Here is an 18,317-nt window from a genome sequence, read left to right on the forward strand (position 1 = left end):
GAAAGAAATTAAATGCAGAGATCATTTGTCCCCTTATTGGGGATATTATTTATTTTATATATGACAGAGGATTTTTTTTTCTCTGATAGGAAGCAAAAAAAGAGCAGTAAGCAGTGACATCCTCTAAATGTTGTACTTACATAGTAGCAAATACATCCATAGATGAAAAAAATATAAAGACAAACCATGGATTTATTGCCTACTCTAACAAAACCAAAAGACTCCACTGAACTCTACAGAAACATGTAGAGTATCTGCATAAAAATCTGTTTAACAAGAAAGTTCACTTCATTCCTAAATAGGAAAAAATGCTTTCTGTGCTCACTTCATTTATACTGACGCTGTTTCTTTCTCCGGGGAGTACTTGAACAGGCCAGCAGAGAGGTTGCCCCTGCGCTCAGTCAGGCACTGCCTACAATAACTTTACCTTCTTGGTTGCCTACACATCTGCAATAGAAGCATCCTTGTCCTACTCTCCTTCCTCAACCTTGAAAGGTTTGTGAGCATCCTGCCACCATCCTGTGTGAGGAAACTTGATGCCTGCAAGCTTGCCCACTGCAGCAGCAGGCGAGCCAGCAGTTCGGTATGGCCAGCGCTAGCCTGGCTGGGCCACCGTCTCCCCAGGACATGGGCATAGGGTACATGGCCTCAAGTCAAGCTCGCTCTCTGTCTTCTGTCTGTAGCTGTCACTGCATATTTCAAACATGGATAAACCTATCTTTGAAACATGCTGGGAGTTAAGTCTGTTTCATCATTCCCATTAAGAGACAGGAAATTGAGACACAAAGTGGAAAAGAGTTTTCTAAGTTTGTTTCTGTCCCTTAAGAACTAAATTCATACAGCAGATCCTGATCCAGTGAGGTCAGTATAAATTTTGCCAATAAATTAAACAGAGATTCTGTATTCATTATAAATAGCAAAAAATGTCCTGTTTTAGTAATTAAAAAGAATGTTGAAAATACATTGCACTTGTACAAACATTGTTTCCAAACTTAAAATAAATAACCATTTGTTTGCACTCTTGAATTAGCCACTTTGGCATCCAAGGAATGTGCAACAAAAAGAATTTCTGATATTTATTAACTAGAACAGTTATCTTGGAAAGACTGAAAATAATGCTGGAGACTGAATACTACCTTCATAGGGATTTGTCATGTTACAAACCAGTTGATAAGAAATGGCATTTATAACAATTACAGCTTTAACAAATCATGTAAGTATCAACTAGTCATAACATCCAAGCAAGAAAGGCAGCCAGGTAATAATCCAGTATCATAGAAGTAATAAGAAATGAATGAACTGCTGAAGGCTACAAAACTAGTCATTGACACAGGTGAAGCAAGAATGTGACTAGTATAAATGGAGGACTTAGCCAAGTGATCTCTACCTTTTGGCAAAAATACATTTCTGAGGGAGAAAAAAAAAAATAAAAAAGAAAAAAAAGGTATTTGAAGGGTTTCTTGTTCAGCCTAGACTGTGGCTCCATACAATTTCCTCACTATTCTCAAGTTTCCCATACAGACCCCATACCCTGATCCCACCCAGCCACATAGAAATCTACATGTTCTAACTAACAAAATACATGTCTAACATTTAAGCAAATGTATCTTTACACAAAACTCAGAGTTGCACAGAAATGATCTCAAATGATTTCTCATTCTTACCCACCAAAGAACACCTAAGTTCAAGAATATTGAAGTAAGTTCAAGAACACGTAAGTTCAATACAAAGAACATGTAAGCTATTACCAATATTTGCAAATCGTTTTGGACTAAGAAGCTTAGGTATCCCATTAATTTTCCCATTGCAGGGTATGTGCAACAACCCAATTCCTGTCAAAGAAAAGATAGTTGCAAAGGCTAAGATGGCAGGCCATGGTCAGTTAAGAACCTGCTATCATTTAGTAACAGGTTATTTAAATGTGTGTTTTTCTACAGAATATATTCTCTTTTCCCATGCACAAAAGCCTTAGCGGACTTGAAAATGTTTGAGAGAAGGGCAGCAGGAATGATCCAAAAGGTATGGAATGTCTTCTGTCTGGGGAACAACTGAATACACCAGGCTCTTCTGTCTGGAAAATAGATGACTGAAGGAGGATGCAGTAAAGGGCTACAAAATCATGAGAAATGCAGAGAGGGTAGGTAGGGTTAGACAGCTCACTGTTTCTTCCAGAACAAAAGCTAGGCAGGGGGAGGACCACATGAAGTAGTAGGAGACAAACTTGAAAAAAAGATGGTATTTCTTCTCACTGTAAGTCTATAAACTGTGAACTGCTGGACAAAGGATGCTTTAGCTGCTACAAGTTCACTGACCTCACTGGATCAGGATCTGCTGTATGAATTTAGTTCTTAAGGGACAGAAACAAACTTAGAAAACTCTTTTCCACTTTGTGTCTCAATTTCCTGTCTCTTAATGGGAATGATGAAACAGACTTAACTCCCAGCATGTTTCAAAGATAGGTTTATCCATGTTTGAAATATGCAGTGACAGCTACAGACAGAAGACAGAGAGCGAGCTTGACTTGAGGCCATGTACCCTATGCCCATGTCCTGGGGAGACGGTGGCCCAGCCAGGCTAGCGCTGGCCATACCGAACTGCTGGCTCGCCTGCTGCTGCAGTGGGCAAGCTTGCAGGCATCAAGTTTCCTCACACAGGATGGTGGCAGGATGCTCACAAACCTTTCAAGGTTGAGGAAGGAGAGTAGGACAAGGATGCTTCTATTGCAGATGTGTAGGCAACCAAGAAGGTAAAGTTATTGTAGGCAGTGCCTGACTGAGCGCAGGGGCAACCTCTCTGCTGGCCTGTTCAAGTACTCCCCGGAGAAAGAAACAGCGTCAGTATAAATGAAGTGAGCACAGAAAGCATTTTTTCCTATTTAGGAATGAAGTGAACTTTCTTGTTAAACAGATTTTTATGCAGATACTCTACATGTTTCTGTAGAGTTCAGTGGAGTCTTTTGGTTTTGTTAGAGTAGGCAATAAATCCATGGTTTGTCTTTATATTTTTTTCATCTATGGATGTATTTGCTACTATGTAAGTACAACATTTAGAGGATGTCACTGCTTACTGCTCTTTTTTTGCTTCCTATCAGAGAAAAAAAAATCCTCTGTCATATATAAAATAAATAATATCCCCAATAAGGGGACAAATGATCTCTGCATTTAATTTCTTTCTTTCTCTGTAGTATTTTAAGATAATATCAGTATAGCTTTGCTACACTACAGTATGTTACAGAAATTGCTATGGGGTAAAACTGGAATATGTAAAAATAAATTTTCTCTGCCTTCAGATATCTGAAGCTATTTTACATTTTGATTTGTAAGTAAGAAAAAACAGATTTTTGAACAGGAAGTGTTTTGCAGTGTCAGCATAATTCACTTTCATCAAACCAAGTGGTTTTTCTTTCACTTCCAGGTGAAGCAGAAAGTAATCTAAGCACCAAGTACATGTTGGGGTGTATAAATTCCTTCAGAACAGTATGCACACTGTGGTTCTTGCTGACTGTACCAGATGTGACTGATGTTTGTGGTATAATCCACCTTCTGATATTTTGAGTAAAGACTTTGTAAGACTTGCTGGTAAAGTTCAGCATACAAAACTATTCATAAGACTGGTAAAGTTCAGCATACATTTCAGGTATCTTGAGTGCTGTTTTTCTTAGCTTATATTTTGGACACAGTTTCAAAACCTCATTGAGTTCCATAAATGGGACATACATGTCAAGCTATACACAAAAAGTGATAAAATAATACAGTCCGTGAAGGTAAATATTCTGTCCTCCCCACCTGTCTTGGCAAATTTCTATGAAGAGAAATCTTGTAAAATTCTCAATTCATAAAAAAACTGTGAGTACCCCTACTGTCTGTTGAAATTCTGGGGGTTTTTTTGTGATATAACACTCACTGGTCTAGTCCAGGACCCTTTAGCTGTTCTTTTCCAGTTATTTTCACAATTGGTTTCATCATTCATTAAAAGGTTTATTTTATGGCTATAGCCATAAGCTTGAATTTCAGTATCATATGAGTAGTTTGAAGGGGCCACATATAAAAGCTTTTTAATGAACAACTTTTAAATTACTTGATAACTATATAACTTGATTGTTCCACTTACATTGTTTGCCAGCAGAGATAGATTCACAGAAAATAAGCAATTAAATTTGGATAGTGTGACTTCAGGTAAGTAGGTGTTTTTTGGTAATTGTGTTCATTAACAAAAATTAGGGTAGAGAACTTTGGTGTTTTAAAAGAAGTTGGAGGTTCAGAAATATATTTAGTCACTATTCTAGCACTTGCTAATGTGGAAATTGTGTAGAAAGGCTATTTGAAGTTAGAAGCATAGTTACAACAGTCATTTAAACTAAAATTAGCATATTATGTAAAATAACTATATTCATGAAGTGAGTATTTCTACATAGAGTTTAAGGCTTTGCATTTTGCTGAATTAAAATCTAGGTTAGGAGTCTTTTCTCTCTTTCTGCATTATTGTCTTCTCTAATTTCAGCATGCATACACAACTACAGCCATAAATGGGACAAATTTTTGTACATCAGCAAAGGATGCTGTCTTTATTTTGGCAAAGAATTCTCCCAAACTTGCATCCATTAGCTGTTTTGGAGATTTTATCCTATTTCTAGGAAAGGTAAGAGTAAAAAAAGTACGGTTCTATAAGAATGAAATGAAAAAACAGGGTTTGATTCTCTTTTTATGCCTAAAGTAAACAGAGTTTATTAAAATCAGTGTTGTTAATGCTGTAAAATATGTTTGGGAGAGAATATAATGTTTGCAGAATTCAATTATTTTCTTTACAGAGTTATTTAGTTGTATTGTAGTAGTGTCGTTGGTGCCACTGTTACAGTTCCCTATTGCAATGAGTCTTTGGAAAATACCTAGTAAAAGATTGCCTTCTGCCCTACAGAATTTACATGTTGAAAAGTGTGACAACTACGTGATCCCAGAAACTGCATAGCTGTCTCCCAGATGAGATGTGCTGTTAAAATATTGGCTGTAATGTATTTGCCTTAGGGTTTGGGTGGTTGGGTTTTTTTTAAGAAACATTTCTACGTGATTAATGAGGCTGCATTTCCCTCTCGCTGCCCTTTACAGGTGTTTGTTGTATGTTTTACTGGTTTTGGAGGATTGATGGCATTTAACTACCATCGGGAGTTGCAAGCTTGGGTGGTTCCTCTGTTGCTGGTTGGATTTTTTGCATACGTGATGTCCCACAGCTTTCTGTCTGTGTTTGAAGTGACAGCAGATGTCATGTTCCTTTGCTTTGCTATTGATATGGAAACAAATGATGGATCCGCAGAGAAGCCGTACTTCGTAGATCAAGAACTGCTGGTAAACCCCAGTGATAACAGCAAAGATACTTGAGCCATTGTCAGCTTTTGGGACTTTTTCATTCCCCAAGACCTAGTAATTTGAACACACAACCCATGCTATTTCCTTCCCAACACCTTAGAACAGGATGAGCTCAGGGACACAAATATGTGAATTTATAAAATGAAGTAAATGGCTCCCTCTGACTCCTCTGTGCTAGCTATGATCTGCTGCCTTCTTTTAGATCATACCCTCTAAGTAACAGCTGACTTTTTAGGCCTTTATTAGTTATATGTTCAATATATGGCTGGTAATTAAAAACTATGAATGAATAGATGAGCTAGCTGCAGACACCGAACCATGGGGTGCCCTAAGATTAGATGGTTGTATTTGTTGTGACATACTGTACAGTGATGAGCAAAAGTAAACAAGGAGCTTCTCGTTGCCAGCAGCAGGTCATCCTGTAGTTCTGAACAAACTTCATGCAAACTCGAGTTGCTCTGCTTCATACCTATACAGATTCTTTTGCCAAAATACTGTCTTCTGTCTCTTGATTTAATTCTTCTTCCGGAGTGATTGTTCTGTGACTTTACCCTCATAATTACTGTATTGTATTACAAGCATTTCCATGGAGAATCATAATGCAGCTAATAGTGATGGAAAGCTTTAGTTATCCGAAGCATTTTAATGTATATATGCCATCCCTTTCATCTTAAGAATATCTGAAGATGCAGATTTTTTTTCCTTTCATGCTGTTTTTGCCAGTTCTGTCTTTTCCTTTATAAACCATGCGACAAAGAAAATCTTAGTGATTCACAAAAACAAACTCAGCAGCCAGAATAGCTCATATGATACGAATATTCTGGATGGATTTCTTCAGGACAGTGTCGGAAGAATTAATCTGCTTTTTTTTTTTTTTTTAATGCAGCTGTTAGATTCCCTGTAATGTTCATAGAATTTAGTTGAAAACAAACAAAAAAAAAGGCAGCCTAAAGATAGGCTTAACCCTTTGTGCAGAAGAAAGCAGATAGATATTCTTTGGCTTCAATTCAGAACAGTACTTTAGCACATGTCCCGAATAGGAATATGTTACTGAATGGAAAACTGAAGCCTTGACCTCTGTTCTTCTCCCTCTGTTTTGCCAACTGCTAAAATACTTCTTAAGCCAACTCTCCTTCATGAAACAAATAGGCCACTTCCAAACTTTGTGGTAGTTTCTCTTTAACAGTGGCCTTAATTCCTTGTAATTAGCCATGCCCTAGGTCTTCCAGTGAAGAGAGGACTTCCCACAGGGGTAAAGGAGTCCAGTAAGCAGGGCAGACTGTATAACCTTGTATGGAAAAATTGGGGGCAGCACATCCAAACTCCTCCTCATTGCCTGATAAAGTTTTCTTATGTAGGCAAGAACTTGGAGTTTTCCAACACATGAAGGCATGTGATGTGGGACGTCTATGTTACAAACATCTGGGGGTGGAAGGGAGGCTCCCTGGCCCTCAGGACAATATGCAGCAGTGGGTGGAGAGCTGGGTGAGGGATTTCAGCCAGCCAGAGTCCTCATTCCTGTAGTAGGGGATGTAACAGAGAGTCTTGATTCATCCTTCTCAGTTGTATTCATCACCCTTGCTGCCTCTGCAGAGTCCCTCCCGGTATCACTCAGTGTCATCCAGGTAGGAACCAGCTACAGTTTCTTAGCCCAGGGCTAACTGTCTTCCTTTAGCAGGTATTTTTATTTACATAATGGTTTGCATTCCCAAATGATCTCACCCTGGTTCTTGCTTGTAGACTTTTGTGAGTCAGAGTAACAAGTTAACAGAAGGGCAAAAACACAGAAGCATGACACCTTTCCAGGACAACGAAGATGAAACAGAGCTCCAACCTATGGTGAGATAGGACTGTGAGATATGTATTTTTCTGCCAGCTAATGTGTTTGTCTTTACGCTGCAAGAAGAATGGATGTAGGCTGTGTCATGTAGCTCCTGATGTTTCACAGCAACCAATGTGCTGTACTTGGTATCCTGTTTTTACTTCTATTCCTTTCCCTCCTCAGGAAACCCTCTGTTGATGCTAAATGGATGGATCAAATATTAGTTTTCATCTTTCTCCCCATTCCCCAATGTGCCTAGCAGAGGAAGAGAAAGATTGGACAATGGCAGGGAGATAGGAGATAAATCCTGTTCAGATGGTCCTTCACATGTCTGCTCTAGGAAAGTCAAAAGTAGGCTGCTAGATTTCATGCTGGAACTGCTGAAGTTCCAGAGCTGTAAGACCAGAGCTTAGAGGCCTTCCCTCTCCACCCCCACCCTTTTTCTTTCTTTTCTATCAGTGTATATACTTATTTACTCTGTTTTACACTGGGGTAAAAAAAGCTGAGATGCCAGAAGGGAGTGTTCCCCCACACCCAGGCTTGGGAAAGTCCTGAGTAAATGCTCACTGACATCTGAAAAAATATTGCAAATTGCCCAACCTGAGAAGCTGCCCCAGCAAGTTCAGATCCAAGCTGATTTTCCCCCCAGCATTGGGGGGGGGCAAAGCCCAGGCTGCTGCAGAAAGAATCTGCAGCAACAGCTACTTGGCACCTATGTGTGCTGGACACTACTAGTGTCTGGTGTCCCTCTAGCTACTTCTTACATGAGTGTAACAGATGGTGATTTTTCTTCATCTGCTTTCAAGAGGTACCAGGCTTTAGCAAACTCTCATGCAATCTTGTGGGTGTTCTGCTCTAGGCAGAGCACCACTTACTTCAGTTTATTGCTGCAGTGAGGGATAGTTGTACTCGATTTTTTTGGTTGATTTGGTCTGTTACTGCATTCTTCAGTAATTTTTTGTTGAGCACAGAAACTGGGGGTGGGGCAGGGTTATTCCCTGAGAGAGGATTGTGGATTTGAGACACGAAAGAACCTTATTTTCCCAGCTTACTCTTACGACATTTAAATGCAGTAACAGGATTAGTGTTGCACATTATTTGACTCTTTTTTTTTTCTCTTTGTAGACCTGAATGTGAATTGCACCAGGAAGTATGAAGGCAGACCAGTAATAGCAAAAACAGTCATAAGAAAAAAAAAAAAAAAAGTTACCAATACTCCAGGACAGAGTATTCTCTGAATCTGTTGTACCTTCTGCACTGGTAAAATGACATACATCTGTTTGTATGAATAATGTATTGTGTGTCAGCACATCTGATTTTTATTAATACACTTGTTACAATGGTCTGAAAGTTGTCAATAAACAAACTCCTTGTAAATTTCGTTGTTGTAAGACTGAAAATACTAAGTCAACAATGTCACTGAGCTGTCCTTTTTAGCTTTTTGGTGTGTCAGGGTTTTTTTTTATCCTTCTGAGAACACTGTGCCAGTCATCCCTGGATCAGTAAACAAACATTTGTAGAGGAGGCACTCTGAGATGATTGTTTCCTGATTTACTCTGTATATCTGAACAGGCAGTGCAACCAGTTAAGGAACAGTAGTGAGCTCACTGATGGAAATTACATTGAGAGAAATTTTCTGTAGTCAAGATAATTAATGGTTATGAGGAAGGTGTCTTTCTTTTAATTGTACTCTTTGGGGAATGTTTTTTACAAAAAAGTAACAAAGTTAGTATTAAAAACTTTCCCCTGGCTCCTTTCCAAAGTGCAGATGAGGAATAGTCCTTTTTTTTGTAAATAAAAATAAACAAGTACCTTCCATTTGCAATTGAAAAGACAAAGGAAGCAGAAAAAATTATACCTGGATTTCAAGCTTGATGAAGTAGCAGATGATCAGTGGCTGGACAGGAATGAGATAAAAGGATGTTATAAATAGTTTATAGAAATGTTAGCTGTAATATGGGTGTGAAATATAAAATATCATGGAGGAATGTAGTGAAGAAACTGTCGTGGACATAGTCAGAAGAGGGACATAAGACACTCCTTAAAAAATAACTTGGTAACAGTCCGTCGGCATTTTCTTGTGAGCAATTTCGAAGTTTGTTTAAACTTTATACCTGGACCCTGGTTATAATACACTTCCATGGGCTTCCCCTCCAAGTATGAGGTAGATTTAGATTTTACTCAGGGGCACATGATTTTACTCTCTTTGTTGAAAAGCTCCTTTAACATTTTGTTTGAGGAGAGATTTTGAGGTGGCAAGATGACTCCAGCCAGGGATTTCAGTAAAGTACACATCAGTATAGGAAATGAGACATTACTGCAGGTAAGTGACTCATAAGCTGCCATAATGGATAGATTGATAAACCTTTGATTAGTCACAACTTGGAAGTGACATACAGAAAAAGCTCAGTGGTGGCCTGAAGGATGACTCTGTTTCAGCTAAATAGTGTATCTGATCTCCTGCTGTTGAAAGGCAACTAGTTATCTGCTAGGTAATGCTAAGAAGTACTTGCTTTTTATTCATTTAATTAACTTTGTCTACTTCAATATGAGCCACTTCAAGACGCTGAGGAGTATGGGATAGATGATGAAAAGGGGAAAGAAATAGATTAATTACTTTCTGCCTGGCAGGTGAAGCTGATCATCTACTGACTGCTCGTCACTGCTTCTTGTTTACAGCTGTACACTTGGGTACTTCTGGTGCTTGGCTTGTGGATGCTGTGGGAACTGAAAATCACGCTGAATAAGCAGTAGCTCTATAACCATAAGAAAGTGTGCAGGTACTGGTACTTAGAGGGGCAAAACTTCTCCTCTGCCACAGGTTCCAGTAAGATTACTTCCAAGTAGTAGTGTCTTCACAATGTAAAAATTATGTTTACCAATTTACAAAGCATAGTAGGTTTGCTGGGAAGCTAAAAGAATTCTTATTACACATTGGTTTTTGTCCTGTTTGTATTTGATACTCACACTGCATGTTTTAGTCCCTGAGTCAGGAACTCTCTGGTGGAAGAGAGGGAGGGACATTTTTATATAAGTATGTCCTCATTTTCTGACAGTCGCTAGATGACCTCCAGTGGTCCCTTCCAATCTCAACAATTCTATTGACTGCAATGCAGTGTCATTGCCTTCACTGCAGTTCCTGGGTGGAGAAAGGACTTTTAGACATGGAAGGAAGGTACTGAAAAATCCCAATTAAGCAGTATTTGAGTGTTTTATTTAAGCACTGCTGTACTGCCCATAGTCCAATTACAACTGTGATAGTATGTTTTGAGAATCATGTATATTTTTACAAGAGTTGCAAATATATACCCTTTAATTAAATTTTGTACACAATACATAGTTTTATAGCTTTCAGGTGCAACACAGGACTTCCCAATCTTACAGACATTCCACTAGCAATTGTGTCAACAACCTCCAAGTGTAGCACATTCCTCTGTGGCAGGAGTCCTCACCTGAGTTAGAGGGATAAAGCACCCCTGCACAAGCTGATGCTATTTAGCCCTCCTTTCTCGTTGCTGTCTTCCCCTGCAGGTTAGTGTGGTCAGGCAGCTATAAAGCAGGCTGGAAGGAGGTGGTGGTGAGGGTAGGCACAACTCATGTGAATACATAGTGCTAGTTCAGTACTGATGCTTGTCTGAGCCACTTACGGTATTTCAACGTCTGCCCTGTAAAGCAATCCAATACTGTGTGGACTCTTCTTTCCTGCAGCTATGGAAGCCTGGATTCAGAAGAGTGAAAGGTACTTTTATAACTATATTCCTTAAAAACAGGAGATGAGGACTACTGGTGTCTGTATAGCAGGAAAGGGCTAAGTATTACAGCTTATTGTTTTAAGCAAGGCAGTTTGCTTTTGGTCTTGCTCAATGTCTACTTCAGACTCTCACTTAAGGCAATTATGATTCCACTGGATACCTCTGTGGATGAAAGAGGCATACTAAGAACAGTCTGTGTGTTGTTTTGTTTCCTCTGTTCAAGTACACACGTAATAAATGTGTGCAAACAGCTTAAAGTTTAAGTTTTGGATTCAGAAAGAGCAGGAGGGCATGGTTCAGGCTTTCAAAAAGAGACCCTGCTTTCATCCAAACCATGAAAGCAACAAAGCTTTTGTTGTTGATCATAGCAGTGCTTTTCAGCATTCAATACCTTAGTGCTAAATTGTTAAATACTATTATTTTGAAGGGGGGGCATAGTATAGTTCAGCAAAAGCGGGTCTTAACAGACATCTTAGTAATAATTCTTTTGCCTCGGATGCAGGGCTTAGACCAGTGACCTCCAGAGGACCTTTCAAATTTAAATTCTGTGAAACAAATAAGCTTAAGACTTATTCAACAGATAGCTTAGTTGAAAGTCAGGTCAGCACATCACACCCAGAGATAACAAACTAATGGAGCAAAGCACAAATAATTTCTAGCCTTGAAGGAAGAATCCTTCCTAAGTCCAGAACTTGCAAGTATAAAACATATGTTAATGTAAGTAAGTTTAAGCTGCACTTTTAAGATACCTTTAGTTTTTTTTACAGAAGTTGGGATCAGCAACAGTGGCCCCTACTGATAGCACGCTCTTTTTTTTCCTCCTGTTAAAGACATCCCAGGTAAATTAGTACAGCCTGTCTGCATTCCATGGTGAGGAAGAAAGCATTTTCCATTTAAGAACAAAGCTCTGCTCTTGGTAACTAAAGAACTCAGATTGCAGACCAGCAGGCCCAAAGACTGGGATATTTCTTTACATACTCTAAAGCAAGGGTGTTTGGAGTTCTCAAAGTGATGGTTTGAAGGCTATAGGCTGAAGCAGAGGCAGTGTTAAATATGTGCAGTTCCTCATTTGCCTTGAGAAGAGGGCAGGGATTTGGTGAACAGCTAAGCGTCTCTGGTCATAACCTCACAGTGATGTAGAGGGGAAGTGAACTCTGCTGTCAAGGAGCTACATTCCTTTCTTGTTAAGTCACGGTCACTCACTCCCAGGAGATTTTTACAAGGTTGTTAGATTAAATCACATGGAAAGAAAGAACCCAAACTGCAGCAGACAACAGTTCTATGTTACCCTTAACACAGGCAAAGGTGATGCTGATTTGGGAATAAATTTTTGTGGTATCTGATCTTTAAGAACGGTAGCATAATAAATGAGACAGGATCTTCTACATACCTTTAAGAAAAAATATTTATTTATAAAAATACACTGGGATCAGTTTGAGAAGTGTGGCAATAAATACAGTTCAAGGAAGAAAAAGCATTTCTACATGGATATATTATGGCACAATAAAAGGTAAATGCACCATCGACTATGGGACTTCTGTTGGCTCAAGAGTTTGTACAAGCTCCCTTTTTAGTAAGACAACTATTTCTAAGTTTGGTCAGTGTTGATAATGGAATGAATACACAATCACAAATCCACACTTATGTCTAATGCAGGACTTACCATTAGCAAACAATGCCTTAGAAACATAGTGATGATATTTAAATCACTAATGCAATGTCTTTGATTTAACTGGCAAAGACCACATTTATCTTTAAGCATGAAATTCTTCTATCTCATTTGGAAAATAGAAAAGCTGTAAATATGTAAAATTGAAGGCTTAATGTGGTATGTAAATACCTACATAAGTAGAGATTGTGAAAATGCATAGCTCCTTATTAGACAACCTGGCTGTACAACAGCACTCCCCCTTTCACAGTATTCCTTTTACTTCATATGCAGTTATTGTTTATGCTGTAGACTACAACTGTTACAGCACTAAAGGCAACTAGACAGGGAAAGGGCAGAGAAAGGAAAAAGGAATGTATGTAAGGCAATATTTCTTAAGGTACATTAAGCATAGTGTGTAGGAAAGACAGGTAACAATTCCACAAGGCTAGTTTCGTTCTTACTGAATAAAATAATTGACTAATACTGAACTTTTGATGCAAGGCTAATAATCAATGCCCTGGTCACTGTACTGACCATGGTAATCTCTTTGATAGTCATCTTGGTACTCTCCGTGATAGTCATCTGGGTATTCTGCCTGATAATCGCTATCGCTGATTTCTGACCCGTTAGTTCCTGTTCCTTGGCTGCCATTATGAATGACGGGTTCTGTTGGCGCAGCACAGTACTTGGGGTCATACACTTGTCGTCCAAGCCCATACACACTCATTCCCTTCTGTGAAGCTACTTTGTTGGTACCCATTTGTAATGAAATAGTTGAGTTATCCACAGGTTGTAATATGTGCTTCTGATCGTAGATGTCTCTCCTGGTACCTGGTGCCAGCATACCAGCCTAAGAAAACAGGATTGTAGAGGTTCAGTAGGAAGGTCAAGAGCTGTGATTACTAGATTTATGATTACAACAAGTACGCCTTCCTAGAAGTGCTAGAAAGTAGGGTTAAAGTATAACAAAACACAGCACAGCAGCATATATTCACCAGTAGGTAAGTCACAGAAGAAAGTCCTTGTGGAAAGGTCCAGTTTAGTTTCCTCTTTGGAAAGAATACACTAAGTGTCTGGACTGAGGTAGTGCCCAGGAAGCAATTTCTCTTTTGCTTCTCTCTAGTTAGTACTTGAAATGAAGTTACCGTTTTCTTCTGGTGTAACACAGCCAGCCAGAAATTATAGAAGCACCAGGTCATTTTTATGCCTTAAGATACTCAGCACAGAACACGCTGGTTAGTGATAAAAAATTCAAGTTCTTCAATTACTGTAAAAAAGCACAGCTGAACTGTACCCTCTCTCTGCTGCTGCACACAACTCACAGGCACTCGCTCCTATCGCACCAGGCTCTCCCAGGTTGAGAGCTGTATCTGCTCCACAAGTGTCACATGCAGTCCTGCTTACCTGACTGGCTCCTTTGTTAGTGCCCATCTGTAGGCTAATTGTCGTCTGGTCAAATGGCTTATCAGTTTGCATTTTTGGATCATAGAGGTGTCTTCTAGTTCCATAAGCAGTCATGCCTGCCTGACTGGCACACTTGTTGGTGCCCATCTTTGTTGGGGGAAGGAAGAGGTGGACAGAAAAAGTGATTTTTATTTGTACAGTAAGCACAGTCTAAGGAAACAAATATGGTTGGTAACTGTGATGGCTGACAGAAAAAGTAATTACAGTGCATGCTTTCCTCATGTAGTTTGACCACTACCTGTAATAAATTACTCTCTCCATACTGAGCTTCAAAAGGAAAAATAAAGGCAACTGTCATCCTAAGGCATTTCAGTGACTGGCATCTGCCCAACTGTGCTACAATTAGAATAGATGTATGCATCAGAATGTAATACTAACTTTTACCTTGGACAGTAATGATTCAATTACACTGCCACAACTTCTCTACTGCAGGAATTTTAAGATATTTTATGCCTGTTATTTTGGGTTTTATGACTATTAAGTAAAGTGGAAAGAAAAAAAGTTTCCACCATATAAGGAGCTTTAGCTATCCAAAGACTCCTACTTTAAAACCGCTTCAGAGGACAGAGGTGAAACTGCTAATATTAGTTGTTCTTTTCCTCCTTATCACTCTTATTGCAGATTTAAAACAAACAGAAAAACCTTCCAAGCAGTCACTTGAGTTTATAAAGCAAATCAACTGCTTACAAGAATTAAAACCTTGTATCTCCTTCCATGATAAGAACGTATTACAATTTTGCAGCCGGTTTTGCATAAACAATAGATCAATTAATCAAAACAGGGAAGTTCTCAAATATAACAGATTAACTGCAAACTTGAATTTCGTACTTACCTGCAGGCCAATTACACTTTGACCAGCTTTTAGTTTTCCTGCATCAAAACTTCGTGCTTGTTTCTCTGCATATTTGACACCAATATCAATTGTAGTATGAAAACCTTTAGTTTTTGCCTATTTAGGGAGAGGAAAAATAAAGTATTCAGTTTTTAAAGTATATTTTCTGCTACTGAAACACTGGCTTTACAGCCCTGACCTTGGACCCTCAAGTGATGCCACAAGCAGATTTCTCTCTTACAAGAAACTCTGTGCCAGGGGCAAGAGAAGGCAACAGTTCCCCATGCCATTGGAAAGTGGCACTTCAAAGCTACTCAAGTATCTTGTCAGAAGGGTGCTCTCCTGTGAGCCTCCCCGGTTCTGTGTATGCACATGCAGCTCCAGAGCAAGGCATCTGCAGTCAAGAATCCTAACTCTGAACTCCAAGCCTTCCCTGGAGGCATGTGGCAGGACACAGCCCTCTGCAGTATCTCAGATTCACAGTAGTATCTATTCCCTCCTGACAGGCTGGATGCTGTTTTCTGTATTTACATGAGTGGTAAGGGTGCATCTGGATTGGCATGTGGATTTGTGCCAATTCCAGGGGTACAAATACTTACCAGACCTGCTAGCGCCACTAGGGTAGTCTGTACTTGAGTCATATTTCCATTTTCAAAGAGATCATTTGCTTCAAAAATATCATGTGGCTTCATGCCGTACACTTGGATAGCTTTGATAAAATTCCCAATGTTCTCCAGCTAAACAGAAACAAAAAAGCCAGTTTTCTACTCAGTGTTTCCATTCAGAAACTAAGTAATTTTAAAGCTTTCTGGTGTTGGTTGGTTGGTTTGTTTTGCTTGTTTTACACAAGTCCCTTGCCTTGTGCAAACTCGACAAAACAGCTGGCATGGTTAAGAGTGACTGGTGGGAAGTCTGAGATTATTTCTCAGTTTTAACATTGACTTTAGAAATTAATCTAAGGGTTTGCCTAGTCTGGCATCTCTCCATCAGTGAGTACCATGTACTTTGTTAGAGAGGGCTTTGATGACCAAACTGCCTCAACTCTGTCCCTTCTCAGAGAAATACTAATCTAAAACCAGCTTCAAATTGGAAAATTCAATATAGTGTCTGTGCTATTTGACTTTAGTAACTGATAATTTTGAGTAAAATAAAATCATAACTATGTGGATAGTAAGAACATTTAACTTAGCTTGAAAGTATTACTTTGCTCACCTCCTGGGACAAACTCAACTAAGCATTTGGGGTTTATTAGCATTTTATAGCACTGCGCGCTGTAGAAATTGGAAAGCAATATGAAGTACAAGGAGTAAGGACTGAATCTCATCTTTCCTTCTGCAGTCTTAAGAGGTATTAAAACTTTTTTAAAAAATAAAAATCCTTCACTGTATTTAGAAGTGTTCAAAGCCAACAAAACCAAGAGGCTGACATAGCAGTATTAAGCCGGACCCAGCAACAGTAAAGGCAGTCAACTAACAAGCAACCCTTGCAATATTTGTTCTAAATGCATGTTGCCTTTCATAGTCCCTTGTAGGGGACAAATGCTAGATAGAGCATTCATCAGAAATTGAATCTGGATATACTGAAATAAAATATATAATGTAGTTTGTACCATATTGTTTTCTGAGTTTTGTTACACAACCATTTTTGAGACTGTTCAGGTCCTTTACCTCCCCATCCTTTCCAGCTTCTTTCTCAAGACACTTCATACAGTGATGCCCAGGTACAGGCAAGCTGTTGACCTAACACCTTGCAGCACTGCCTAGATAGAAAACTCCAGTTGTAATTTAATAAAAAACAACTTTTTTTTTTTTTTTAAATTTGGAAAAAGGCCTTGCTGTAGGACTCTATGTTCTTCTTCTTCCATCTGAAATTTCACCTAACAGCTAAAGCACTACTATTAAATATGTATACTCAACTGCCATTTATGAGCCATCTCACCTATAGTTGCTTCCTGTTAAATGCTGTTAATGTATGCAGTATCCTCAGCTGTTGTGTATGCATCAAACATAACTTGGTGCTACTAAGATTTAAGGTGTACCACATTCACAGCGAATTTGTTAATACAGAACAAAAAAACTGTTTAGGGGTTAGAGGTGTAGTTTTGGGGTTTTTTTGTTTTACCTGGTGCCAATTTAGTTTTGATTGATTAATTTTCTTCACTGATCCTGGCTGCAGCTTATTTATAAGCCTGGGGAGGTGAAAAAAAGGGAAATGCTTAAACAATAAATCTCATCCTTATACCATCTGTGCAGGCATTACAGAATATTTTCACTCATGCTTTATTAGTTGCATTAGTTTCATCAAAATGGTTAATTTTTTGGTTTATACAGAGTGCCTAGCTCAGGTCTCAGGTCTAAAAAGTCTAACAGACCATAAGAATTTTTGTGTGTCATTTGATTATTATAGAAAAGAGCTTCACTGTTAAATTTAGAAATACTCAGAAATTTTTGTTCAAATATAAAGGAGATTTAAGTTTTCATTCTTTTCCACAGTTTCAAAGAAGCTCTCTTCCACCCTACTATCAGCTATCTTTGACTATTATTGTTGATGTGTTTGAAGGGGAGTCTTCAGAAAGTCCCTTCTTAGTTCTTCAAAAGTGGAAAACTGCTAAAAATAAGGTTACTTCATAAATGCTTACTCGCATAAGATTATGCCATCTTTTAATCCCAGTTGAAAGTTTGCACCAATGCTCAGCCCTGTAACCTCTTCTATCCAGTTACGCAGATCTTCTTCTATCTGGGGGTCATATTTCAGGGCAATCTGTAACACAAGCAGTTATAAAGTTACTTTGAGAGAAAACTGCAACTCTTTCCCCCCCATCCATTTCAGAGAGTATGCTATAGCATTTATCCAGTAATTTTATTGCTGTATTTTAAACTGTATTTTAAATATCAGAGTATAGATGTAAGTCTTTTATCCCCTTTACTATAATGGTTATGGCTCTACTAAACGTTTATTTGGAAGTAGCACTTCGAAGTACTTAACAGTTCTTCCTACTGTAAGAATTGCTGGAGCTTGTGAATAGTCTTTTGACAGAGGTAGAAAAATGAGGATTCTTTGGAGAAAATATTCTACCCAAGTTGTACTTCAGCAGGAAGTAAGTGAAATAGTGTGTTATGAACACAAGAATTCTGAATTGTCATGCCATGCCTCATACTCAGATGTAGATTTCTACATGGGAACTTTTATATAATAGATTTGAAGTTATTCAGCCAAAGATTATGGTGGGTTTGCTTTTTTATCTAGATTATGATTAATGGAGATGACCTAGTAAGTTTTCTCCTTGTTGGTACAGCATTAAGAGTGATCTTGCTGGGGATTCTGGGCATGGTTTGTGTGGCATTTTTAAACTTAAGCTTTAGTATGCCTGCTATTTCTATTTTCTTTGGACTTGCTGGAAGACTCTGATGGAGTAAATTGTGATCTCGTGTTTTAA

The 18,317-nt window shown here is 38.7% G+C and overlaps 2 protein-coding genes across 3 annotated transcripts in view; one reads left to right on the forward strand and one right to left on the reverse strand.

Annotated features, from left to right (window-relative positions):
- SLC44A3 (solute carrier family 44 member 3) overlaps nt 1–8,404 on the forward strand; it is a 44,382-nt gene extending 35,978 nt beyond the window's left edge. The window contains exons 13-16 of one of the 2 annotated variants that reach the window (XM_026853696.1): nt 4,501–4,638; nt 5,103–5,339; nt 7,101–7,199; nt 8,308–8,404. In XM_026853696.1, coding sequence (XP_026709497.1) covers nt 4,501–4,638; nt 5,103–5,339; nt 7,101–7,199; nt 8,308–8,313 — 480 coding nt within the window. In that variant the 3' untranslated portion in view covers nt 8,314–8,404. Of the gene's footprint in view, nt 1–4,500; nt 4,639–5,102; nt 6,986–7,100; nt 7,200–8,307 lie in introns of those variants that run through there. The other variant, XR_003398910.1, reaches the window with a different exon arrangement.
- A 3,917-nt stretch (nt 8,405–12,321) lies between these two features.
- On the reverse strand, nt 12,322–17,682 carry CNN3 (calponin 3). Its single transcript, XM_026854254.1, has 6 exons — nt 17,520–17,682; nt 17,003–17,069; nt 15,481–15,618; nt 14,882–14,998; nt 13,990–14,136; nt 12,322–13,435 (listed from the first exon to the last, which is right to left on the reverse strand). The coding sequence occupies exons 3-6, from the start codon at nt 15,571–15,573 to the stop codon at nt 13,088–13,090; spliced, it is 705 nt and encodes a 234-aa protein (XP_026710055.1). The 5' UTR covers nt 15,574–15,618; nt 17,003–17,069; nt 17,520–17,682; the 3' UTR covers nt 12,322–13,087.
- Nucleotides 17,683–18,317: the final 635 nt, after the last annotated feature.

Source organism: Athene cunicularia, assembly GCF_003259725.1.
Source record: "Athene cunicularia isolate RWA chromosome 8 unlocalized genomic scaffold, athCun1 chr8_part1, whole genome shotgun sequence".
In the NCBI taxonomy this organism is placed as follows: domain Eukaryota; kingdom Metazoa; phylum Chordata; class Aves; order Strigiformes; family Strigidae; genus Athene; species Athene cunicularia.

What these genes read in the sequence shown, in the direction of transcription:
- CNN3 (XM_026854254.1), bottom strand. Translation starts at nt 15,573, where the DNA reads ATGAAGCCACATGATATTTTTGAAGCAAATGATCTCTTTGAAAATGGA. An exon ending in TAGTGGCGCTAGCAGGTCTG is followed by an intron (nt 14,999 to 15,480) that starts GTAAGTATTTGT and finishes CTCCCTAAATAG; the next exon opens with GCAAAAACTAAAGGTTTTCA. An exon ending in CTAACAAAGGAGCCAGTCAG is followed by an intron (nt 13,436 to 13,989) that starts GTAAGCAGGACT and finishes CTGTTTTCTTAG; the next exon opens with GCTGGTATGCTGGCACCAGG.